The sequence below is a fragment of the Scleropages formosus genome, chromosome 2, assembly GCF_900964775.1.
Source record: "Scleropages formosus chromosome 2, fSclFor1.1, whole genome shotgun sequence".
NCBI classification, from domain to species: domain Eukaryota; kingdom Metazoa; phylum Chordata; class Actinopteri; order Osteoglossiformes; family Osteoglossidae; genus Scleropages; species Scleropages formosus.
The window spans coordinates 18,523,728-18,549,491 of NC_041807.1; the positions used below are offsets into that span (position 1 = coordinate 18,523,728).

Below are 25,764 nucleotides of genomic sequence, written 5' to 3' on the forward strand. Positions count from 1 at the left end.
TGTTTTGTTTTTGTGCAGTACTATCTATTGTTTTTGTCCATAGTGTGGAGAAGCACTCAAACAAGAATTCTATACTTTCATTTGTACACACGGTACTTCTTGTCCTTATGAGAATAGCCTCGTTTGAAGACATGTAGAAAATGTAAAAGAAATCAGGAAAACTGATAACCCTCGATATCCCATCAGAACATCATGCTGCTGATTCGGGAGGTGTTGTACTGTATTTTACTGTGCTGTAACGCAGTCGGGCGCGGCGAACTGGTTAACGATTAACAGTTAGCGGATCCGCTGGCCCTTTAAGAGAGGCGCCCACATTGACGAAATTTCCTGCTCTCGGGCTTCGAGAGCTGCGCTCACGACCAGCCCCCCCCTCTCCCCCCTCTCCCCCCGGCCCCGCCACCCCTCCACCCCTCCACCCGACACGGGCATCGCGCTCATTGACACCCGTCCGGTGCTCCGCAGCTCGGACACGCGCTCCTCCCATGTGGGGGGGAGGGGGGCTGGGCTGTCTGCGTGAGGGGGTGTGTGAGTGCGTGCGCGTGTATCCAGTCCGGGAAGGGAGGGTGGAGGGGGGTCGACGGCCACACCGGGTGGGGGGGTCCTCGGAGCAGATCGTCAGAGGCTGTGATCCAGCGGAGCGACAACAACAATAGTAGCGGAGCAGAACGGCGCTGTTCATGAAACTCTGCCGCGATTCGCGCGCCGGGTAAGAAACTTTGACACGTTTGACCGGGTTCACGGCCGTGACAGCGGCGCGAGTAACGGTGCGTCGCGCGCTACGAGTCGGCACACCGTGACTGTGGCGCTCCGAGTCGGTACACCGTTTTACACTGCCGTAACAGCGTGTCCTTCCCGATCGTTCCGATCACTCTACAGTGAATGTAACACGACTTGGGCGGGTAGCGCGCGACCTGCGATCATCACTGTCATGCGCTTGCGACTGTCGCTGACCCTGTCGCGGGGCTCTGTGACGTACTCTTCATACATCGACATGTTCACGTACGGTATGCACGCTTTACACACCAACACGGCTTTAATCCACCTATGTCCACATCCGTTATTCACACGCCTCTGCACGTAATCCGCATCTGTACACGACCCGTGCGCTCGTGCCTCTAGTGCGTGCGTGCGTGCGTGCGGATGTGACACACGGCATGTGTGCATGTTCGCAGCGTTTTGAATGCTTGCATGTGTATGTTTGTGGTACACCGCCGTTTTCGTGTGTATGATGCATGCATGGCTTCTTCGCCCGCGCGATTCCGCCGTTTGCGAACACGTTGAAAAAAAAGTCTTAGCCGGATGACGTGACGTGGTGCGCTCCGCGCCGCGGGTGTCACTGTTGTCCGGTGCTGTCCTGGTATTTTAGGTCAGGGCTTGAGGTATACGTGATATGTCCCTCTGATCTGGACCTCAGCGGGGTCTGTGTGCTGCCTTTCACACCTGCGTGATGGTGATGTTTGACATGAGCCAGTGTCACATGGCTGCTCGTTCTTGTCTCTTCCCCGCGGACCCTCCTTGTGGCCTTCCTTGTGGCGTGGACACTTTCCGGAAACACCTGAAGCAACAGTTATTGATCGGCACTCTCCGGGGACCGCGTTCTCCTTGAGGTGCTGGGTCACTCTTTTTGGGATCTTCTGGTCGCAGTTCTCATTTAAACCGTGTCTCCTTTGTGACGCCAGACGGATGTGTGACTACAGCTGGGCAACACCTGTATGGGACGATCTGGAGAGAAGAGCAAAAGCGAAGCGACACACGGGTGTCCCACCTGTCTGGGAACTGTTGCAGGGGAACTGAAGACGCGGAACCTCATTTTACCATCACACTTTTTGACCCGCTACCTTGGCGGAAAAACTTGTTCATGACAAATGTAGTGAAACTTTTGAGCGGTGCTGTAAAATTCCCATAATATGTGGATCTACAGACCTTGTGAATGGAAGCAGTGGGCAGCACCTGGAGCCGCAGTATTACCGAGAGTAATGTTTGGTTCTGATCATCTCTCACTTTGTGCACCTCACACAGAAAGTGTTAAACCGATGACCGGTTCTACACCCGAGTGCCCGAACATCAGCCAGGAAAGGTGTCACCTGGGACCTTTTTTCTGAATGACATCGTTGTAGACGAATAAATTTTTTTACCCCTTGCTGAACACGACCAACAGAGGAAACTTTGGCTCATTTCAGTAAATGCCTCCTGAGGAGGATTAGTTTCCAGCAGGTGTACTCAAACTTTTGACCGACAGTGCGACCGTCCTCAGTGGCTTACTTTGTCCAGCTTGGACAGAACGTTCTGTGGTCTCATCTGTGTGGACACGCTGCAGAATGTGCGCGTTCCCACCCGTCTCCGTGACAACGAGAGCCGCTGTGTCTCAATTCTCCCGCACATGGCGATGAAAAGACACTTTGTCTCATCTTAGCGCGGTGAATCGAGATGTTCCGGTCTATATTTTACTCGCACGCCGCTCTCCACCTACAGCTGAGTGCTCTTCGTCCTCCTCGTGTGGGATGCTGTATGCCTTGTGCCTCTTCAAAATAGATCTGCATCGCATCTCTGTTTTCTTTAACTTCATTGTGTCTTTTGTGTCCCAGCATGTCCATTATGTCCCCCACTTGGACAGCTGATGGTATCTCTTCACCGGTATCTCCTCAATGACCAGGGCAGGGTGCCGCTATCCTTCTACCACTAAACTTGCAAATGTACGTATACAGATATGAAAAAATTATTTTTATTTACGAAATCAACGGCAAAATATGGATGGATGTATTGATCGTGAACGGGGGAAAAAAAAAAGTTTTTTTTTTTAAAATGTATTTTCAACTTGTGAACACTGTATATGCACAGCACACAAATACATAGAGCTCAGTAAATGAAAAGATTTCATAGTGTAGCAGGTAGAGTTGCTGCCTTTAGACTCAAAGGTTGCCAGTTCAGATCCCATCCCCCCTTGTGATATCTTAATTATTCTGGAAGACTCTGTGATTTATAAATAGGTCAATAATTGCAGGTATCTTAACGCTGTAAGTTGCTTTGGAGTAAAGCATCAACTAAGCAAAAACCAAACTTTTTTTTTGAGATTGAAGCCTTTAAAGGGAACTGAAAGATATATAGTATTTACTGCGTAGAGCCACAGTTGGTGTCACCTACAAAGCTGCAACATTTCGAAGACACGGAGCGGCGATGCGTCATACAATGTTTACCTAATATACAAGGCAGCAGATCTTCAGTTTTTTTTTTTTCTTTTTTAACAAAACAGTTTCTTTATTAGAAAGCAAGGCTTTTTAAAATTAATTTTCCCAAAGATTACAATTTATTTTTTGACTTTAGGAGCACAATTTGGCGCCCCTTCGGCGATTGCCTTGGTGTGCGTTAACCGCCCCTGGATATGAGCCGTTCGCCATCTGTATCTGCTGGTCACGGCATCTGAACAGAAGGTCCCCTGGTGGAAATGGGTTCAAAGGTCATGAACAATAAATTAAAGGGACTCCCATTGTTTGGGCCAAGTTAATATTTTATGACGGCGCGCTTTAGTTGCCTGCAGGAAAAGGAAACACACATGGCGTTATGTGAATCACTTTAATTATTCTGGTAATTTCTGAAGTGCGGTGCAGAGAGACGGGATGCTGCCACCCATTTCTGTACCTTTTCTCGTCTTGGGGTCCATTGGTTAGTGACGTGTCACGTGAGACTTGAACAAGAAGGTCCAGCTTTAGCGTCGAAGACCCTCCTCCGTGAAACAGGTGTGTGTGCAATAAGGCCCCTCTCTTGTGGTCAGATATAGTAAGTCTGCTATTATTATTATTATTTTCCATCCAGTCATCCATCCATTGTCAAGAACCGCTTATCCCAAGTGGAGTCGCGGCGAGCCGGAGCCTACCCGGTAACGAGGGTAATGTCCCAAACCAATTCTCCATCTTGTTGGCCTGTTTCCTTAGGGTTAGGGGTTAGGGGCTAGGGATAGAGTTAGGGTTAGTGTTAAGGGTTAGGGTTACGGTTAAGGTTGGATTAGGGTTAGGATTAGGTTTATGGTTAGGGTTGGGGTTGGGGTTGGGCTCTCTGGGCACCAGTTGTTTGTTTGGTTATAGTTATTGCTTTCGCTTAATCTAATGTTGGATTTTTTTTAATTTAACTGCCTTTTCTCTAGTTGCACTCATTCTTCTCGTCCTGTACGGTGTTTTTCTTTTTTTTTTTTTGCCTCTTTTTATTTCGTATCCAACAGGAGGAAGGGATTGGTGGACCCCTCACACATTTCTTACCGTGGTGCAAAGCAAACGCCTTTTTGCTGAATTACTCTGCCGCAGAGAGTTTTCCTGTCCAGCTGTTAGTAATGAAAAGGATTTTGCTGCTTCTGATGGAAGTACACGAAGGTACTGAATGCTGGTCCGATGCTGCTTTCAATTCCAGGCGTACATTCGGACTGATTTCTGGACCACACATGTTGGCAAAATCTAGTGTGACAACAGTGAAGTGAAAAACACTAAAAGCTGTGAGTCATTATGGAACATATAACAATGATATATATATATGTATATATGAATTTTTTTTCTCACTGGGACGAGAACATCTGTCTGGGTTGGATATCGTCCGTTGAGGCCCTTGTCTTCATTACCATACAGGCCAATGCGGAGCCTCGGGTGCCGATGCTGGAGAGTGGAGGGTCTGTCGGGTGGCTTCAGGTGACTCGTACCGTGGGTCCTGCTCACATTTGCATCAGTACAGGCCCCATACAAAGGTGTGGCTGATGAGCCGAACGCGGGTCTCAACTGGCGCAGGAAAGCCAGGTGGGACACCTGTGTGTACTTTGCTTTTACTCTTTTATCCAGATCGTCTCACGCAGGCGCTCCGATAGGGGTGTGTGTGTGTGTGTGTGTGTGTGAGAGAGACACAGGAAGGACAAATGGCTCAAATCTAGGCACTCAGCATCTTTCAGGAGTGCATTGTACTTCGCCACTGTTTTTGCCCAGGGTGGCGCAGGGGGTATTCTGAGCAAAGTGTACATGGTAAATTCCCCTCCCTCTTGGGGAATGTTGCTCTCCAGTGACAAGCGGATGGGAAGGGTCAGTAGTGGAAGCTGTCGGGTCCCCGTCCAGCTGATTTTCACTGCTGGCAGGTGCCTGAGTGTTGGGGTCTCATTTAATGGCAGCATCTCTGTCGCCCCCTGTTGGGGGTGAGAAATACCCCAAAGCTGTTGGAAAATCATTTCCTTTGTCAGCTGCTTTTCCGCAGGAGTTGCAGAAATTCAAAGGGGCACTATTTCGCCTCCGCCCCTTTTTTTTTATTCTTTGCGGCTGGAGAGAATAATGAAGTTATTTGGATGCAACGTTAGCGGTGAGGATTGAACCGAGCAGCTTTCAGCTCGATTAGCTTCTTCGCAGCCCTGCACCCCGTTTTTTTTTTTTTTCACAGATTTTGTCGAATAGCAAAAAAAAGCGTCGTCCACATTTGCTGTCCTTTGAAATAAGATAGATGTGTATTTCATTAGCAGTTCTGTCACAGCCTGGAATGACCTCTGCGGGGTGACTCAGCCCTTCGATGACACGGCTGCCTCTAGTTTGCAGGTTAAATTACCCAGCGGTGGGTAATTCATCAGTGTGTGATGAAGAGGAGCAGTCATCACCACTCTTCCTGCCCATTATATGTGATGTGGCCATCCATCTCCTTTGGCACGGAGGTGGAGGAGATCATTGGTTTGGTGACGTGGGGCACAGACTCTGGGCTGGGGTCATTCCGCAGTAGAGTGGGTCAGACGAAGTCCTGATACACATCTCACCTCGTGTTTCCAGGCCTTTCCTTCCACCTTGAGCTCCTGGCTGCTGAGCCGAACCACTTACTACCTGGGTGTTGTGTGTGCTGGGGTCCTGAAAGCAACAGGGGGCAGCCTGTGTGTGTCTGTGTGCGCGTCTGTCCGAACCACTCGCCCCATACGGGACACGGGGAACCGGAGCCTGAACCGGAGCCTAACCCGGCACGCAGGGCGCAAGGCCGGAGGGGGAGGGGACACACCCGGGACGGGACGCCAGTCCATCGCAAGGCACCCCAAGCGGGAACCCCAAACCCACCGAAGAGCAGGAGCAGGACCGGGACCAACCCACTGTGCCACCGCACCCCCTGTCCGTGTGTGTACACGCGCAGAACCATGACCCCGCGCTTTGTCCCCCCGCAGGGATGCCGTTCGCCATGTGAAAGTAAAGCAGAGGAACCCCTTGCTGATCATGCTAAAGCGCCTGGACAAGATACGGTTCAGAGGTCAGAAGCGCGACGAGTTCCCGGATCTGGCCGAGTCCCCGAATGCGTCGGACAACGAGTGCACTGACGACGTGGCCGTGAAGCTACGGCCGATGCTCAGAGACCCGGAGGATCTGCGAGACCCTGTAAGTGAGCTTCTTTCGGTACGGCTTAGTAGAGATGTTTATTTCTGAGCGAACTCTTTCCTCCAGGGTGACGTACAGTTTTTGGTGTATATACTACGGTACTTCAAGTGATTTACCCATTTATTAATGAGAGTACACTGGATGTTATACTTTCACATTATCTATCTATCTATCTATCTATCTATCTATCTATCTATCTATCTATCAGTCCTTATTTGTTTTTTAGTTTTTTTATTGCGACATTGGATCACTGCAACATACAGAATATGGTAACAACACAGAGTAATACCGAAACTGCAACTACAAGCACAAATCCAGGAAAGCAAATAACAGTGTTTTTCAGAAGTGGCCAACAGCCGTTAACCAGGTCTGTTGTGCGAAGAAGTACGAACCTATGGGATGTCGTTCGGATCGAATTTTATCGGAGAGAAGAAAATTCATTACTAACATCCTCCATGTATAAAGAGAACTATGAGTATAGACCACAGCTCAACACTACTGTTATTAAGAATGAATTAATGGACAGATAAATAAATAAGAGCCAGTTTCTGCCGTGAGGGGCCGCAACACCACGCGCCACCCTGCCCCCTCCTGCTGCATGAAAGGCATCGCACCCGACCGCCATGTTGGACCTCGCGGGTGATGGGTCCACATGGCCATCCTACGTTGCCTTTTCGGGCTGAGCCCAGCCGGCTTACGTGGGCTGCCCGGCCACCAGGCGCGAGGAACACTATCCCCAGGCCTGGCTCCAGAATAAGATCATGGATACGAGCAGCTGAAATGAGTTTTCCCCGCAGGGTGTCGGGACTCGCTCTCCGCGATAGGGTGAGGAGTTCGGACATCCGGGAGGAACTCGGAGTAGAGCCGAAACTCCTCCACATTGAGAGGAGCCAGTTGAGGTGGTTTGGGCATCTGATAAGGATGCCCCCTGGGCGCCACCCTTTGTAGGTATATCGGGCACACCCAACCGGGACGAGGCCCGAGGTCGGCCCTGGAGGGATTATGTCTCACAGTTGGCCTGGGAACGGCTGGGGATCCCCCGGGCTGAGCTGGAGGAAGTTGTGAGGGAAAGGGGCAGCTGGGCCTCTCTGCTCTCCCTGTTGCCACCGCAACCCTAGAAGGACAAGCGGGCAAGAAAACGGTTGGATGGATTGATGGATGGACAAATACATTTTATTTTTTTACGATTGTATTACCATCCCAACTGTTCATTGTAACTGGGAAAAGAGTTTTACTTTGAAAAAAGTTACCCAAGAAGTGTACTTTCTGTCCTGGAGTAACAGGTGCTTAGCTCTTCCTGAGGATGTTTAGCATAGATACCTTGATCAGTAAGTACTGTGAGAGCAGGACCTTTCCTGGGGTTTGGTATGATAACCTTCAGGTTACTGCTGTGGCACCTGGGTGTGAAGTTGAGGCCTTACATGTACAATGTTAAGCTACTTACAATTATTTACACACTTATACGGCAGGGTAATTTTACCGGACCAATTAGGGTAAGTACCTCGTTCCCAGGTGGAGCCGGGATTCAAACCTAAAGCTTTTGGGTCCAAAGTCAGCAGCTCTGAGTACTACACTACTGGATGCCCTGTTCGGCGTGTGCGTATGTGCGTGTAAGGAGAACAGAAGCCAGCAAAGTTTGGCTTGACGTGCATACTCATATTTAGTATGATGGGAATTGACTGTGTGTCAGGAATGAGGACAGGACACCGAGGAGTAGGTGAGGACCTAATCGCGGGTTCGCTTATGCTGGGAGGACTGGACAAGGGAACGGGCAGGAATCGTAGTCGGGGACGAGACGGGAATCGAAGCTGATAGGCGAAGCAGGAGATCGGGAACCGAGAAGACAGGGACCAGGGGATGAAGGGCAAAGGAGAGGGAGGGACTGTAAGCACGAGGAGGTAAGCGGGTCTCGCTGATCGTTGCGGGAGAAGCGGCGGGCTCAGTGAGATTCCGCAACCTTGTGCGTCGGCGCGGCTTCCTTTATCCCCGGTTGCTCCGATGCGCAGCACGTGCGGTCGTCTGGCTTGACGGTGTGGGCGTGACACAGTGTCTGAAAAGGGGAGCTTTGGTTATTCGGTCCTTTCTTTGCGGTCCTGTTCCTGAGTATCTGTGTGTGTGTAAACCGCACACGCACGCACGCACGCACATATCGTGCCACTCGCTTCTGCGTCAAAGAGAAATCGGGAAAAACCAGATCGAGCAGGGTTCAATCTTTTCTGCATCTGCGTAAACACACCTTTTCTTGTAAAGGGAGCGTTTCTCCGCTGCTAAGGCTCACGCCATGTGAAATAATGATGTCTTTCAGCTTGGAATCTGTACCCTTTCACTCCGCTGGTGTCTCAACTACAAAAATTAACTTATCTTCATACCAGTTCGGAGAGGTATTTGTCCAGGAGTGTCAGTTAGGGTTCCTGGAACAATTTCACCTATTTTTGCACTAGCACTACTTGCATGTTTCTACCACACACAATTTCCTTTCCATTTCTTCACTTAGCAGACACTTTCATCCAAAGCAACTTACAACAGATACTATGTAGTGTTTTCAGCCCACACACCTTATTCATCAAGGTGAATTGCTAGATGCACTACTTACAAGGGGTTACTCATCCATGCATCATTGAAACACACTGTCTTTGTGGCACTCACACACTATGGGGGAACCTGAGCAGCATGTCTTTGGAGTGTGGGAGGAAACCAGAGCACCTGGAGGAAACCCACACAGACTGAGTGGGGATCAAACCCACATTCTCTTGCACTACCCAGGTGCTGTGAGACAGCAGCATTACATGCTGTGCCACCGTGCCACCCCCAAATGGATGGATGGATGGATGGATGGAATTAGTCATTATACACCTGTTATGTCACATGAGAAAGACTGATTCTCATTAAATATCTATTTTGTGAAAAATCTAAAGGACACAATGGGTTCACACACTTCCAAGCGGCATTGTATGCTGTGAATAGTTAAATTACTTTTTCCCAGAGCTTTGTTTAAACCATGCGACATATCTGACATCAAAGCAGTCTTTTTCATTAATTTTTTTTTTTTTTTTCCTAAGTCACATTTAATCCCTCTTTAACGTGAAGGGTGGGAGTGAGCAGAAAGGTGTCTTAATATCATCGGTTTTCTTTCACTGATTGTGTTCTGGTATTATGGTAAAGCTCTTGTGTGTAAAATTTCATTATGCTGCAAAGTGTCCCGGGATGGCTGTGTATGCCGATAGAAGTTATTGCCATTTGAGAGTTGTAAGAAAATTTGGGTAATATTAATTTTTCTGAAATGGGGGTGCGGTATTGTGGCGGGTTTGGCCGTGTCCTGCTCACTGTAGTGTTTGGCGTTCGAGTCCTGCCTGGGGTGCCTTGCTATGGACTGGCGTCCCATCCTGGGTGTGTCCCCTCCCCCTCCAGCCTTACGCCCTGTGTTGCCGGGTTAGGCTCTGGCTCACCGCGACCCCGCTCGGTACAAGTGGTTTCAGACAGTGTGTGTTTGTAATTTTTCAGAAAATGGTTATTGAAAATACACAGCCTTGGGTGGAGATATTTGCTGTTTTTATTTATAGTGAGTTAAATATATAGCAAATTATATATATATATATATATATATGTAAAACTTGTTCATTTTCAGTGCAACAGCTGTATTTACTTATTTTTGTCACTTATGATTCCGAATATCTGTTTCCATAGCAACCAGGCCTTAAGTCCTGCATATCAGGTTTCGCGACTCAGTTTTTTGTTTTTCAATTTTGTTCTTAATTGCTTCTTTTTAATTTCCCTGTGCTATTTATTTTTCCATTTCCCATAAAGACAACATTAGATAAGCTGCTTCATGAGGTCATCTCCAGCGAGGTAAGCGTCTGCTCTGTCCTGTGAGCTTATCTGCTTTTGTAAATGTGAGCCGCTCCCTCTGTGCCTGGAGGCATCTCCGTGGGAGACGCGGGACATTTCACAGCGTGGGCACGGAACCCAGCGTGTCCTGCGCCCCTCCCGTGCCGACTGCGTGGGCAAGGGTGCTGTGAGCTCCTCCTGATCTCCACCAACGGTGCTTCTGTCCCTCCGTAACGGTTCCCTTTACCGCCTGCTATTCGTACAGAAGTAGGAAACTCAGAGCCTGATTGGTCAAGGGCAGCAGGGGGCGTAGTGATTAGAGCTGCTGCTTTACACTTGAAAGACCCGTGTTTGAATCCCACCACCTGCTGTAGTGCCCCTGACCAAGGTACTTACCCAGAGCCCTTCCAGTAAAAATTCCCGGCTGTATAAATGGGTAAATCAGCGTAAGGTACTTTGGAGGGGAGTGTCAGCTAAACGAATAAATGTAAATGCAGCACAGGGGGAGAAATGGCTGCTTTTGGCCAGGCCAAACATTTTATCATTCTTCACATCACGTTCATTCTGCTAAAAAAGCCCATCGTTGGCTTTTTCGTAGTTGCGGAGGCCCCGGAGGACGCGGGACGCCCGACGTTCGATGGCTCTGTACGCTGTTCGCGGAAGCCGGAACGTAAGCAGCGCTGCAGAGAGCCGGGGATGTGGGTCAGCAACTCCGAATGAACTGGGAAGGATTTATTAGAAAGCAGGTGCTCTAAATTTGTAGGCGTTGCTCTCGGAGCTCTGGTGGCACAGCAGGTTTGGCTGTGTCTTACTCTCGGGTGGGTCTGGGGTTCAAGTCCTGCTGTGGGTGCCTTGCAACAGACTGGTGTCCCGTCCTGGCTGTGTCCCCTCCCTCTCCAGCCTTACGCCCTGTGTTGCCGGTTTAGGTTCCGGTTCACCTCGGGACAAGTGGGTTTAACCTGTGTGTCTTCTTGGAACTGGAGAAGTCCATCAGCTCTTTGTTTTAGGTTTACTGTCACTTGTATGAAACCTTACTCCAAGGTAGGGTACACCGTTGAGTTTGTGCACCACACTGCTTACCATGTTTTACCCATTTAGACACCAGTTTAATTGTAGGCCAACTGCAGTAATTCAGGGTCACTTCCTTAATCAAGGGTTCCACAGCAGGAGACAGGATTTGAACCTGGGCCTTCGATGGAATGACAACGGCACTGACCCCTACGCCACCTGACTTCGTATCTTTACTTTCAAATTGTTACCCGACATGGAAGCTCAGTTCTTCTATTTCCATTTCAATTAATTTAAATGACATAGTGTGTATGATTTCAGTCAGGTATAATTAATCCAGTCATTTAATTCAGTTGGTCATGATTGATCGATAGTCAATTAATTATAATAATTAATAAGGAGCTACAGAAGACCGCACCAGGAGGTGCCGTCACTTTTGAGTGCCGAGTTCCTCTCCTCTCTGGTCTTTCTTCTCTACCCCAGGCATTGTTTCAGGAGCTTTTTTGGTGGTTTCCATGGAAACGGCTCTTGCAGCAGTCCAGCACTGCTCGCATGCTATTTTTTCCAAGTCGCACCACGAGATGAATCCAAGCCCCTCGTCCCGCAATGACTTGGTCATTTGCCTAAGTGTGTCATCTGGAGGGCATCACTGTGCTTTCACACACGGATGTGTGACAGACCAACACACCATTTACTCATTGAACTGATGCTTTTTTCCAGATGGAGTTACACTGTTAAGTTACCTACAATTATTTACCATTTGTTCAGTTGGGTAATTTTTACTGGACCAGTTCAGAGTAAGTACCTTGCTCAAGGCTATTACTGTCGGAGGTGGGATTAAAGCCTGCAAAACTTTGGGTCCAAAAGGCAACAGCTGTAACTGCTACGCTACCAGGTACACCATCGGGCACCTTCACAATCTGGGTGTCGGAGCGTGTTTCGAATTCGGTACATTTCACATTTTCTTTGCATTTTTTTTTCTCCCTCGGGTGCTGTGGCACAGTGGGTTTGGCCAGGTCCTGCCCTCTGGTGGGTCTGAGGTTCGAGTCGTGCTTGGGGTGCCTTGTGATGGACTGGCACCCTGTCCTGAGTGCGTCCCCTCCAGCCTTGTGCCCCGTGTTGCCGGCTTAGGCTCCGGCTTGCCACGATCCCACTTGGGACAAGCGGTTTCAGTCGTAGCGTGTGTATTTCTCCCTATTCTACACAAGTTGCCTTGTGGCAACTCAGGGCCACGTGGTTCTGATTGTAAACCCTGAAGTGAGCAGTGCGTCTGACATTTGAAAATGCCGCTGGTCTTGGCTTTTGGTGTGCAACACGTCCCCACTGCTGTGTCTTCCGGTGTTTATCATTTCTTTCTGCCATGTAACGCACAACTCTGTGGGGGACCCCGACTATGTGACCGCGTCCCTCCGCTTCTTTGCTGTTGTGGAAGAAATCAAGAGGGGTTATGGTAAATTGAGTAGAGTATTTTATTGGTTTATTGAAGGTTCAAGGGCCAAAGCCCGACACAGAGTATCACCAATAGGAAGTCGATAAATGCTTCAGAATGCCGCCCCCCCCGAAGGATTACATGTCCGCTGCGTGATCAGAGCTTATTCATCAATCAGGTTTTGGACAGAAACGATCCAGTAAGGTTTAAAACAAGAGCACGGTCTCTATGCTTAGGCCTCTTATAAATTCCCTGCATCACAAAGATGAAATCGTATTCAAGGCCAAAAACCAGACCGAAGAGAAACACGGTAACAGGCGAGCGGTCGTTAAGTGCCGGGCAGGGAGTCAATGCAGGTGCCAGGGATGCTACGGAACGAATTAAAGAGACCCGGACTTCACCGCAGAGGAATTTTCCGGAGGTTTCCGCACTGTCCGCTCACTTGTCACTGACCTCCGGTCTGGCTCGGCGTAGCTGTCCTTTCCTGTCTCTTGCCCTACGCTCCCACGGTGCACCGCAGGGATTCTTCGCTGCGCTCCTTCGCAGGCGCAGCTCTCTCCACCTCCGATCTCCGAATCACATACCGTTTCCTTCGGTGCGGTTCTGCCCTGGAGCTGTTGCATGTGCCACTCCTTAGTGTGTCCTGTCTCTCTTTCTCCCTCGTACTACTCTTTCCTCCCCCTGTCGCTCAGGATTTTCCTGCATTTCTTTCTCGGAGGTGCTCTGTGTGTGTGTGTGTGCCGCGCTTTGCCGCAGTCAAGACTGGCGTGCGCGTACCCCCGACGCCAGCACATGCAGGGCTCCTTAAAGGGCCAGCAGCGTGCGCACGGACCGCAGCGCCTTGCTTTGTCTCGAGAGCCGACGTGCCGAGAATTGGCGGGTCCTTCTGCCGGGGACCGCCGGGGACCGTCCGCTGTGTTCGTAATTGTTTTGCCCGGGAGCGGGAAGCGACACACCGCGTGTGAGTCCCCTTCAGGGCTGCCTGCTGGTGCACGCACTCCTCTCATGTGTTTCTAACATGTTTCTCGTTGTATGTGTGTGCCCGTGTGTGCCTTTTACCGCAGGCTGGTCCAGGGACTCCCAACATGGCCACGGCCGTGCAGGACTTCCAGAGGTCTGAGCTGGACAGGCTGAATGAGGTGAAGGGCCACCTGGAGATTGCCTTGCTGGAGAAGCACTTCCTGCGTGAGTAGCACCCAACGTACCACGGTACCGCAGTGCCACAACATTGCGTTCCCACCGGATCACCTGTCCGTGTGTGTGTGTGGGGGGGGGGGGGGGGATGCCCCAGGTGACTCACGGCTGTGGCAGCAACCGCACCTCTGCAGGTGCTTCCGTCTCGTGGGCACTTCCCTCGCTGTAAAACCAGCTCTGCAAACTTAGCGTGATGGAACATGTCATGTAACACTGCCACAATTCTCACACGTCCTGGTAGCCTCATGCTCTCCTCTCTCCCTCGGTTAGTAAGTTAATATGCATTTAGCTTGTGGACGCTTGGACCACACCGATGCCGCCCATTGTTTTTGCCGTAATGGTGCAAATGCCTCACAGCAACTGGGCTCCGCAGCTGGATGTAGGTTTGAGCCCCTTTCAGTCTATGGGGAGATTGCATGTCCTCTCTGTGTTCTCCTGGCTTTCCTCCCACAGTCCAGCAACATGTGTTTCAGGTGGATTGGAGGCTCTAAGTTGCCCATGGTATGTGTGTGTGTGTGTTTCATAGCTCTGCTGTGCAGATGTGTGAATGACTGTAGCAGGTAGTTTAGTGCATCTACTTTTATTTGCCATTTTATTCCTAAGTGACTTACAAAGTTAAGTCACCTTCAGTTATTTGCCCGTTTATACGGCTGGACAATTTTACTGGAGAAATTTAGGCTAAGTACCTCGTCTGAGCTACTACAAGTGGAGATGGGACTCAAACCTGCAACCTTTGGGTCTGGAGGTAGTAGTTCTAACTGCTACGCTACCAGCTGAATCTAACACTGTAAGTCATCTTGGATAAAAGTGTCTGCTAAATGCCAGTTATGAATCATGGTGCGTCGCTTTGGAGACGACAGACATGTGCTGAACGATTAAGTCTAGGTGTGAAGCAGTAAAATGTCGCTGTGACATGACTCTGATATTGAGGGCTGATTTCATGTGGCTCTTAGCAGTCATGTTCACCAAGTGCTGTTGTGCGAACAAACGTGAACTGTCACGGACCCACAGGCTAGCGGGTTCTACAGCCGTATGCGGTGATGTTGTCTGTTTCTCTCTGTCCCCTGGACAGCCCTCTAGGAACCGTTACTGTGAGGGACTCCTCTGCAGCCTGGGTCTGGCCCCATCCCACTGGGTTCTGGGGTCTAGCGGCCACGTACCAGGTGGGCCGCTTTAGCACTCATGTGACGTTTGGGCCCAGTTTAGGTCTGCCTTATGAAAATGTTGGAGGGAACATTCCAGTTCGGCGTCGCAGTGCTTCGACTGCATTTTTCACATTCGTGGGAGTCAAGTCTGTAGGGTCTGATCCACCCTGAGCTGTGTTAGGGCCAGGACACCAGCAGCCTTAGGGACCCCTGTAGCTCAGACACATGTATGCTGACTGAGAGGCCCTGGTCAGAGGATCAGAGACTTATGTATGCGGAAGATGCAGACACTCATAAGTAGAGTACCTGAAGACATGAGTGCCTTAACTGTCCTGTTTATGGTCATCCATCGCACATTTGTTCTCAGGGCTTGAAATTAAGTTTTTGTGCTTGGTTGTCTACAGGACAGGGACATTTCACATTTTACCTGTCCCAACCCATCTGTCCAGTTTTGAGACATGCGAAGAAAAAATGTCTATAAATATCCTGTAGGATATCCGGCAGGAGCTCAACACAAACATTGACTGTTCGCAAATTTACAGATTACATTTTCTTTGCAATGTGATACAGAGGTCGTAAAAAAACTACCTTCTGAGCGGAGTCATTTGATCTTCTTCATCAGATCATTTTCACCGTTTTCCAGGGCAGGTGTCACTCCCGCATCCTCGTTGCGATCATCCGCACCTGCCCTGAATTACAGCAGCCAGGTCTAACAGAAGCCGCGCCGGCTCATCTGGTTGCGGAACCTCATTGAGTCTCCCCGCTTATCCTGCGATAGGGAAAGAACCCCTTTTACCTCCTTCCAGTTCGTCTTCACCCCTTGCCCTTCGTTCCCCGTTTGTTGCCTTCGCGGTTTCAGATCTCCCGCTTCGCCCAATCGACTTAGATTCCTGTCTCGTCCCAGGAACAACGTCTGCGCCTTGAACGATCCACGCCTGTCCCCGACTACGATCCTCGCTTAGTCGTTGTTTTGGTTTCCACAATAATCGAACCCGCAGTTGAGTCCACACCAACCTCTTGGTCTCCCGCCCTCGTCCCTGACACCAGGGAATGATCCTTCACACGACGATATAAATGTTTTGTGACGTTTTAATCCGTCATAATTTTCTTCAATTTCCAATTTCTAGTTAAAATTGAATTTTTTCCAAGTTTTCGGTCAAAGATACTCTTGCTGTGAAAAAGGCTAAATACAGACTGCCATCCCTTTGTGCACCATAATATGTTATGTTTTTATTATGTACTTCAGCCGACAGCAATTGCTTAAAAGAAATAGCCCGGAACAATAAGATACTGTCGAGGAAGAAAACGATTTTGAAATGAAAATTCAGATGATGCAGTTAGTGATGTCACATTTTTTCTTTATTATGGCAATTGTTGTTTGGCATTGACTTTCTTAATATTTTACCTTAACTTACTGTTAACCTGTCCACAAGCAGATGTCAGAATGATTCTTATTGTCGCACTGAAAATTTAAGCAAATTACTTGTCCTGCACAGTTGGTCAACCGTTAGTGTTTAGCGCCGGTGTATTTCACATTCGTGGGATTTAAGTATTTCAAAGAGTTGAGCCTATGTGTAACTGCTGGATATGAACATAAAAGCTCAAAGCTGTTTGTGTATTTAAGGCAATTAGCAAAATTAACAACACCAAGTCTAAAGGTGTGTGTTTGATGTGGGAAGATGGAATCCCCCGAACCCTCACATCTGTCCTATTAATGTCTATTAATGTTCCAGCTCCTAGAAGGAGAGCTCATCACAGTTGAGTCATCATAATCTAAGTTCTGGGAGGGTTTCCAGACATTCCTTTAAACTGCCATGCAGATCAAATGTTAACTTTTTCAGCAGATTTGGTGACCCACATACATACAGACGGGGCTTTGGTTGTAAATCATAGCATTAAAATGCATTTCCTTGCCAAGTATGCAGGAGAAATTTCCCTGTGTTCCGTCGAAAAATAGTTTAGTTTGTATTTTAAAAAGAAAATAGATGGGGATAAATCAAACTTTTTGTTCAAGGTTTTAGACAGCAACTGTTTCAGCGGCAGACACATGGACCACTGACCACCACACACCTGTTTAGTAGCGTGTGGAGCAGCCCAAACTGAGTGGTTGCTGCACCTGGTAATTAGACTAAGGGGTTCACCTGGCACAGCAAGTGCGTACTGCCGCCTCCGCTATTTATTCAAATTGTGTGTGGATTTTACATTCATTCATTTTGCTGATGCTTTCTACAAAGCAACTTACAATGCTAGTGCTATGTAATGTATAGGGTGGCACAGCAAGTAGCACTGCTGTTTCACAGCACCTGGGTGGTGCAAGAGAACGTGGGTTTGATCCCTGCTCAGTCTGTGTGGAGTTTGCATGTTCTCCCTATGTCTGTGTGGGTTTCCTCCCACAGTCCAAAGACATGCTGTTCAGGTTCCCCCATAGTGTGTGAGTGACAGAGAGAGAGAGAGAGTGTGTTTCACTGATGTATGGATGCGTGACCCATTGTAAGTAATGTATCTAGCATTGTAAGTCACCTTGGTGAATAAAGTGTGTGGGCTAGTAACACTACATAGTATGTGTTGTAAGTTGCTTTGGAGAAAAGTGTCTGCTAAATGTAATTTAATGCTAATTATAATAAGTTACCCATTTATACAGTAGGGTAATTCTTCTGTATTCTACACTATCCATTCATGGTAAGTACCTTGATCAAGGAGTAAAGATTTAAATCTGGGTCTTCACATGCAAAGGCGGCAGCTCTGACCACTCACTATTCTACCTGTTGCCTCCTTATTAAGCTTTAATAATGTATTGTGCTTCATATTTTGTATATGAAATTCTCTGTGTTTATTTCAGCCTCTGCGTATGTGACTTAATTGGGGATAATTTTGGCAGTTTCTGTTAATATTTTTGCATCCACAGCAGTGACTGGTGTTTAGTCGCTTGGTCTGATTTGCGCTCTGATTATGGCTGCTAAGATGTAGAGACCGGTACTCTGGCACTTGGAGAATTAGTCAGAGTATACAGGGAAAAAATGACATAAAACACCATGGCATTGTGCTCTTCCTTTCAAGTGGTACATCTCATTTAGTGCCGGCGGTCAAACCTGGCCAGAATGACAGGATCATCCACATGTGCGTAGGTACACACCTGCACACACAGTGGTGCTGCACCACTCTAGTACACAGCCTCACTCACAGGGTTTCTGTCTGCCCAGGGGTCACACAGCATAATGGTGCTGAACTGTGGCCGTCTACAGTGTAGCGTTGCAGTGGGGGATAAGTACCACCCAGTACCACGTTTTGAGAAGGAACTCCCCGGTTCAGCCGTGGCATGTGACACGCTAAGTGCCTGAGGTTTAGTTTGTCTCTTGAAACATCCAGTAGTCTATTGCTGTGGCTGGATCAATTTTAATAACAAAATTATATGGCTTCCTTTTCCACGCAATATTTAACACACACACACTGGCTGAAACCACTTGTCCCAAGTAGGGTTGCGGCAAACCGGAGCCTAACCCGGCAACACGGGGCGCAAGGGACACACCCAGGATGGGACGCCAGACTGTCGCAAGGCACCCCAGGCAGGATTCGAACCCCAGACCCTCCAGGGAGCAGGACCCGGCCAAACCCGCTGCGTCAATGCACCCCACGTGCAATATTTAAGCAGTATATAATAATGGTTAGTTTCTTCCTCATGCTTCCGTTAGTGAAAGAATTTCAAGAGTGCATAGGTCTTGGCGGAGCTGGTGTCGCCTTCTTGAAAAACTCGTTGAAAAAATAGTAATGAAATTAATGAATGAAATGTACTTGTTAGATACAATGAGATGAAAAAGTGTCTCGTCCTGCTTTTCGCCACTTAAGTTTACGCGAGTCCCCCGGAGCACGGTAAAGGTCACAGCAGAAGGCAGAGAGGGAATTCCGGTCGGGGCGTGTAAGTGACCGCAACGGTTAAAAATAGCGTCTTGTGTAACTTTGCGAGTTCAGGAGAGGGGCAAATATTAATGAACAGCTGGACCTCCTCTGAGTGTTTTTGTCTGGAAAAGGAGTGTCAGGGGCATCACATCCAGGGAGTTCGCTGCAGATTTGAAATTCTCTGAGGGGAAAATGTGACAACTTCTTGCACTGCTGTTTCTCTCACTGAAAAGACAGGGAATCCTGTAGGTCTTTCTTGTACCGACAGCACCAGTTTGGTTCTAAAATCAGAATGATAGGCATGGCATACAGCTGTGCCCCGCTGAACCTCTTTTCTGGAAGGATCTTCCCTCTCGTGCGTGTGGTCTCGGGTGACTTGGAGGCTGTAGTTATGTCACGGATTAAGTTCGCACAAGTGCTGCTTGCGTGGCTCTCGGTGTGTGACTGCTTTATTTAGTAATTCTCCCTCAGATGATTTGAGTAACTAAGCGGTTAACAGCCATATGACCAGACTGATCAGCCTGTGATCTCCCATCATCCTGCACCAGGGCTGTGGTGTGTGAAACACCTGGCTGTAGCTGCCAGGGGACGCTTGTAGCCCAAAGGGTATGCCAAACCGTTGATAGAACCCTTAACCTCAACAGACTGAAAAAAAAGTCAATGGCGTGTTTTTAGAAGTGAGAAAACCTGTTTTGTTAGAGGGCTCTGCTGTAAGATTGCATCTTGTGTCATGGGTGATATTTTACCTTTATTTCCCTGCTGGCCTAATCAGAGCTCAGCATTAATTTTTAGCGTTTGTTTGCATACAGGACAGGTTCTTTTTAAATTTTTCCTCTCCCATCAAATTTTGCTCAAACAATTTTGGCATAAAAATACAGACAACACAGTTAGTGACAATTCCACCTGCCCAACTATTGCAAATTACCTGTCCTGGACAGGCAGACAGTATTAATGTTGAGTCTTGCTAACTGAGGCATAATTGAGCTGTGCTGATGCTCTTGTGTCACGTTCACGCCCACAACTCAACCGACAGCACCTGACTCTGGTCCAGCACCTGACTAACTGCTCACCCTTTAAAAGACCCTCCTCAGCTCCCATACCTCTGCGGAATCTCGACAGAGACAACCGCCCTCCTTCGTGACGTCAAGTGCACACTCAACACTTGGTCCCCGTTCCCATCTTCCGGTTTTCATCCCTTCGCTTTGTTTCCCGACCACGTCCACGGATCTTCGTTCCAACGCCGACCGCAGATCGACCGACCTTTCGCTTCGTCCCCTGACCTCGTCCATGGATCCTCGCTCTGACTCCGAGCGCCGATCGACCGACCATTCGCCTGTCCCCGACTCCAAGAACTTGCCTTATCCCCTGAATCCAGACGAACGACTCCGCACACGGGTCCTGCCGTCCCGGTTCCCTTGGCCCCGTATGACATCTTGGTTGTAGAGCTCTTGTTTCTCCACAGAGCATTTCGCTGTGCTTTACTGCAAACTGAAGCATTATAATGGTAAAATGAAGCTTCTGAAAATGAGGATAAGAGTAAAATGAGATGTGGATTGGAAACAGCTGGAAACAAGGGGTTAGAGAAACCTTGTCACCGCCGCATAAAAACTTATTTAAAATGAGACGATTAAGTACCCTTGAAGTTGAGTGTTGAGCTAACAGCTCAGTTTTCTGCACGTATTCCCTTGCATGCAGTGGTGATGTTTGTTATGGTACTTAATAGGCTGCCTATTTGCCATTCATGCACATAGCTGATGCCTGAGGACAAGTTCCACGAGCTACCTTGGCTGTGGATTGTGGCACAAGACGGCTGCAATTCATTCGCTGTTATTGCAAACCCTTAATGACTTCTTGACTTTTCTTTAGTGGAAGTCTTGATTTGTTGCTTGCCTGTGGCACTCTAAACTACAGCCTCCAGTGTCTGAGCTAGTCTGCACATCCTGGAGTAGTCGCCCTGCTGCCCTTAACTTAACTGTAAAGGCATTACAGCCTTGGATGCTGTGCAGGGAATCCTTTTCCTTTCCTGTAGCTGTAGCAATATGGGAGAATAGCTCATCGGGTGTATCTTTGAATTAAACTCTTTGGAATTAGACGTTGAACTGACACACTACCGAGTTGGTTGTTCCCATCTGGGCGAGGACACCGGTCCCTTGTGGGGCGTGTGCCGAAGGTCAGTCCGTGATGAACGACTCCGGATTGTGGAGACCCAGTCAACTCCGAGGGCAGGCGTGGTCACCGTGGCGGTCACCGTCTCTCCCCTGCTCAGACCGCAGGCGACATGTGGCTGTGAAATTGCTCTTCAATGACTTGCATGCAAATGGCATACTTACATAATTATATAGGACATTCTCCCTGCTTTTTTCCTCTAAGCTCCCTTCTGAGTCTCTTGGCTGGTTACTGCGCAGAAATGTGGGTTCCGGAATGACACGCTTTGTTGGGGGAGCGACGAGAAGGGGAAATAACTCACTGATCAGGATATACTGGCATATTCATGTTTTTCCAGAGACCCAGCTTTGAAAATGAGGGTAGTGCTAAGCAAGTGTTTGAACGGTTCTCTTGGTGCCTGCATCATCTTCAGTCGTGGGATTTCCTTTCTTATTAATGAATCTGTAAATATTTCCTGTGATTCGTTATAGCTTTAGGTTCCATTTATTTTATATTGCACACAAATCTTGGGCACCTCAGTGTTTCACATTTGGTTTCTTTAGTGTGCTTAAGGGTATTTGCATTAATTCTTGCTATCTTTGTATAATTCCATTTGCATAAGGCATCACGATGTATATAGATGTTTTTTTATTACTTAAGCCAAAGATTAACCCAGACAGTGCTGAAGCTGTTTCTTTTCAGTCGCATTTTTGCACCAAGACCCTGGTTTTTGGGGTGCTAGTGACGACCATGTGGCCACAATGCAAAGACATGTATTTCAGGGGAAGTGGTTGCACTAAACGGGGGTGTGGTGGCGCAGTGGGTTGGATCAGATCCTGCTTTCCAGGGGGTCTGGGGTTCAAGTCCTGCTTGGGGTGCCTTGCGATGGACTGGTGTCCTGTCCCTCTCTGGACTTACGCCGTGAGTTGCCGGGTAGGCTCTGGTTCCCTGCGACCCTGTGTGGGACAAGCGGTTCAGAAAGTGTGTGTGTGTGATTGCACTAAATTGCCTGCAGTGTGTGTGAATGAGTGTGTTACATTGCTCTGTTGTATGAATGATTGTAGGGAGGTCCTATGGACTTTCTTCTTCTGCCAGGTGCCTCCTTTTGGACTTCTCTTCTCCCACGACCTTCTGGGACTGCTGGATGTGGCTGTGTGCCATACTCAGTGGTACTCACCCAGCTCTGCGTGGGGCTGTTGGTGACCAGAGGTGGACGGCGGGTAGACTGTGTGTGTGCACGTTGGTGCTGGAGAAGGTCAGGTCCTTCTTCATTAGGATCAGCCTGCTACTATCGGCTAAGTGTGTGACACATTTGTGTGGCACATTTACTTGTGGCAGAAGCAATACTTCAGCCATAAAACATTTATAGCCTTTGGGTGATGATGTGTGAGTCCAGTATGCTGCACATAGAACTTGGTATGTATGCTTATGTGTGTATAGCGCTTGGGAATCACCCTTTTTGCCACTTTTCCCCATAGTATCTGGCTATCTGTCAAATGGGTATCCTGGGTACAAAAAATACCATGTTTTGTCCCTCATCTTGCTGACATTATGGTGGAACACTTTGAGCGATATGAGAGTAGTCATATTAAATGATACATCTCTCCAAAGCAACTTACCATGTTCAGATACCTTGAGCTATTTATACAGCTGGGTAATTTTACTGGAGTAATTTATGGTAAGTACCTTACTCAAGGGTACTACAGCTGGAGATAAGATTTGAACCAGTAATCTTCAGCTCCGAAGGCAGGAGCTCACACCACTACGGTTCACATCAGATGCTGGTAAGCCTCCGGGATTTACTGTGTTTGAATGCCACCTGTACATCACATGCAGTGGTTCGAACGCAAAGGGGCAGTAAACAGAGGAGACAGAGCACCCCACCCCGCCTGTGCTGGTGTTGTATTGTGTTCATATATATGAGACCGGAGGCTTATCCCGCAGCACAAAAGAGACCGTACGTCAGCACCCTTCATTCCCCTGCAGAGGCCATTAATATTTAATTGCAGGTAACAGGTGGAGGCTGAATGAGGTTTTTTTGTCTCTTGTACCTCTACACCCATTTCCCGCAGTTCCCTGTCTCATTAGAGGATTGCTTGTAATGTGCAGCTTCCATGAATTATAAATGCTTCTGGCCCCAGGACACCGGTGTTCCTTTAAAACAGTTCCCTCATGAAGGTGATGGGGAGTCTGCTGTCCTCTGGAAGCTTCCGGCATCGTCGAAGCACTGGGATCTCTCCTGGTCCTCGATGGGAGGGCTGTTGGTGGGAGTGGGCGCGATGTTGTGCCTTTACTGAATGAAGCTCGGACCGAGGGTGAGGAGTTGGGGTTCGCCGTGCGGCTTTGGAGCCATAGTATGGTTTGTGGTGTCCACATCATGGGTTCGTGGTTCCCGCGGAGAGCTGGGAAGGAACAGTCGGGTCCTACCCTTGTAGTATGTAGAAGACACCTTCGTGTCAAAGGTGACTTACAGTGTTAGATACACTGCACTAAACTCCCTACGGTCATTCACACATCAGTACAGTAGAACATCACAACACAAACATTATGGGCAATTTAAAGTGACCAGTTCACCTGGAGCACATGTAAATGTGTGGGTTTCCTCCCACAGTCCACACAACATTTGTTCATTTAACTGATGCTTTTCTCCAGAAGTGACTTATGTACCCTTTTGTACTTTCACTGGAACACACACACACTTGATTTGAACCTATGACATTTGGGTCTAAAAGTAGCAGCTTTAACCACTACACTATGACCACCTCACAGGGTAATATGAAGAACATGGTGTAGGTATGATCATCAGGTCCTATATCTTCTGTGCATACATTAATTTCTCGCAGCACTCAATTGTCAAAAGCTGGTTTTCATTTCTCATTCTGAAATGATGACTTGCGGTCATTTCCTCAAAAGTTAATGCACTGGAGAAACAGGACAGTTTTCTCCAAACTTCCCAGAGGATGTCACACCTTTCTTCAGGGAGACGAGGTGCGGCTTATTGTGCGTTGATGTGATTTTTTTTTATCACATACCCAGGGTGTGTGTGTGTGTGTGTTTTCCAATACTTGAGGCTGCTGCTTTGACGCAGAGAAGATGAGGAATGCTAAACCCAAGCTTGGTTTGGCAGGAGCCCTCATCTGAATGATTGCGTTAACACCCCTGCGTTCGGCACGTGGGGCCAGGTTCAAGAGTTGTCTTGTACAGCTGTACCATCGCATCACCTGGCATTGAGTGAGGAGTCTTCATGGGGAGGCCACTTGACTGTGAACGCTGGTGAAAGGCCCGTTCAGGGATGGACGTCCGTAGTACTAGCAGCTTTCTGCTGGTAAAGCAGGGTAAAAAGATGGGGCTCAAGGCTTTGTTCCTTCACAACTAGCAGCTGTAGACAACTATTGCTGGACATAACAGTTGTTCACGTATTGTATTTATAGGCCCGGAACAGCAAGTGGTGTAGTGGTTACAGTTCCTGCCATTGGACCCAGAGGAGTGAAGTTCAGCTATAACTTACTGTGGTACTCTTAATCAAGGCACTTACCTTGAATTACTCCATCTGAATAAATTATTAATCACCCAGTTGCATAAATGAGTAAATCAGTGCAAGCAGCTTAACTGCTTGAACGTTGAACACAACAGGGATGGTCATCTATAAAATATTAAAATAAACTTACAAAATCTGAATGTTAAATCTTAAAATAAAAACGTATAAAGTGAAGGAATGATTATGATTTACAAATCTTATTCTATTTACCTGCTTGGTTTAACCAATGCAACTTGGGCTTCACTTATTTTTGCACCTGCACTGCTTCTGTGTTTCTACTACACACAATTTCCTCTAAAGCTACATGTGGAATTGTTCATGACACACCTGTTATGTCTCACGAGAAAGACTGATTCCCCTTAAATAACCATTTCGTTGTAAAACCAAGGGACACAAGGGCTTCGCACACTTTCATGCAGCACCGTAAGTTGCTTTGGAGAAAATGTCAGATAAATAAATAAATAGATGTCCACCCTCGTCACCCTTAGGCTGCTTTCCAGCTATACAGTTTGTTCCAGTCCCATGTGGACGAGGCCATTGGAGAAAAGGAGCTTCTTCACGTGGACCTGCCACGATTCCTCTCCCCCATTCACTCTCAGAGTGTTGTTGCTGAAGCGCAAGAAAAGAGAAAATTTTGTCATGACTGTATGCCTGTATCGAGATTCTAAAAATAATCAGGAAATCACTGCAGGGGAGAATATTCAGAACCTCAAGGCTACTTTGCAGTACTACATGCTGACTGTTTATTGGTGTTTTTCCCCTAACAGATGTGCTTCAGAGGAGTATTTGTAATGTGATTTGCTCTATTTACGTAGATATGTATTTACGTATGTGTGCGTGTTCTTGTATGTATGCTAATGTCTGTTCTCTTCTGTTCTTTTTTTAGAGGAAGAGCTGAGAAAACTCAGAGAGGAAACCAACATTGAGAATTTAAAACAAGAGCTGGAAAAGGAACGGCAAAAAAGAGCGGATCTGGAGCACAAACTGAACGAAGTGGTCAAAAGCAGGTGAGCGCGAAGCGAGCTCTCGGTCCCGGGTCTGCCATGCGAACCTGTGGGCGGTGCCTTTCTGGGCTGCCGTGGGGTGTTGGCGTTCGCGGGTCACCATGAGGGCCGAGTTAAAAATAGACGGTGCCTGCCGGCAGCGATGAGAGGCTGCGAACTCCTGGCGGAGCGGCGTGTGTTAGCGAGGGGTCGGTCCCGTGGCACACGGTCACGGAGC

At 48.1% G+C, this 25,764-nt stretch overlaps 1 protein-coding gene across 2 annotated transcripts in view; it reads left to right on the forward strand.

Moving 5' to 3' along the window:
- The first annotated feature begins 416 nt into the window (after positions 1-416).
- Positions 417-25,764, forward strand: part of LOC108931598 (GRAM domain-containing protein 4-like) — a 38,763-nt gene continuing 13,415 nt past the window's right edge. The window contains exons 1-4 of one of the 2 annotated variants that reach the window (XM_018747477.2): positions 417-706; positions 6,158-6,365; positions 13,692-13,812; positions 25,430-25,550. In XM_018747477.2, coding sequence (XP_018602993.1) covers positions 678-706; positions 6,158-6,365; positions 13,692-13,812; positions 25,430-25,550 — 479 coding nt within the window. In that variant the 5' untranslated portion in view covers positions 417-677. Of the gene's footprint in view, positions 707-6,157; positions 6,366-12,642; positions 13,589-13,691; positions 13,813-25,429; positions 25,551-25,764 lie in introns of those variants that run through there. The other variant, XM_018747478.2, reaches the window with a different exon arrangement.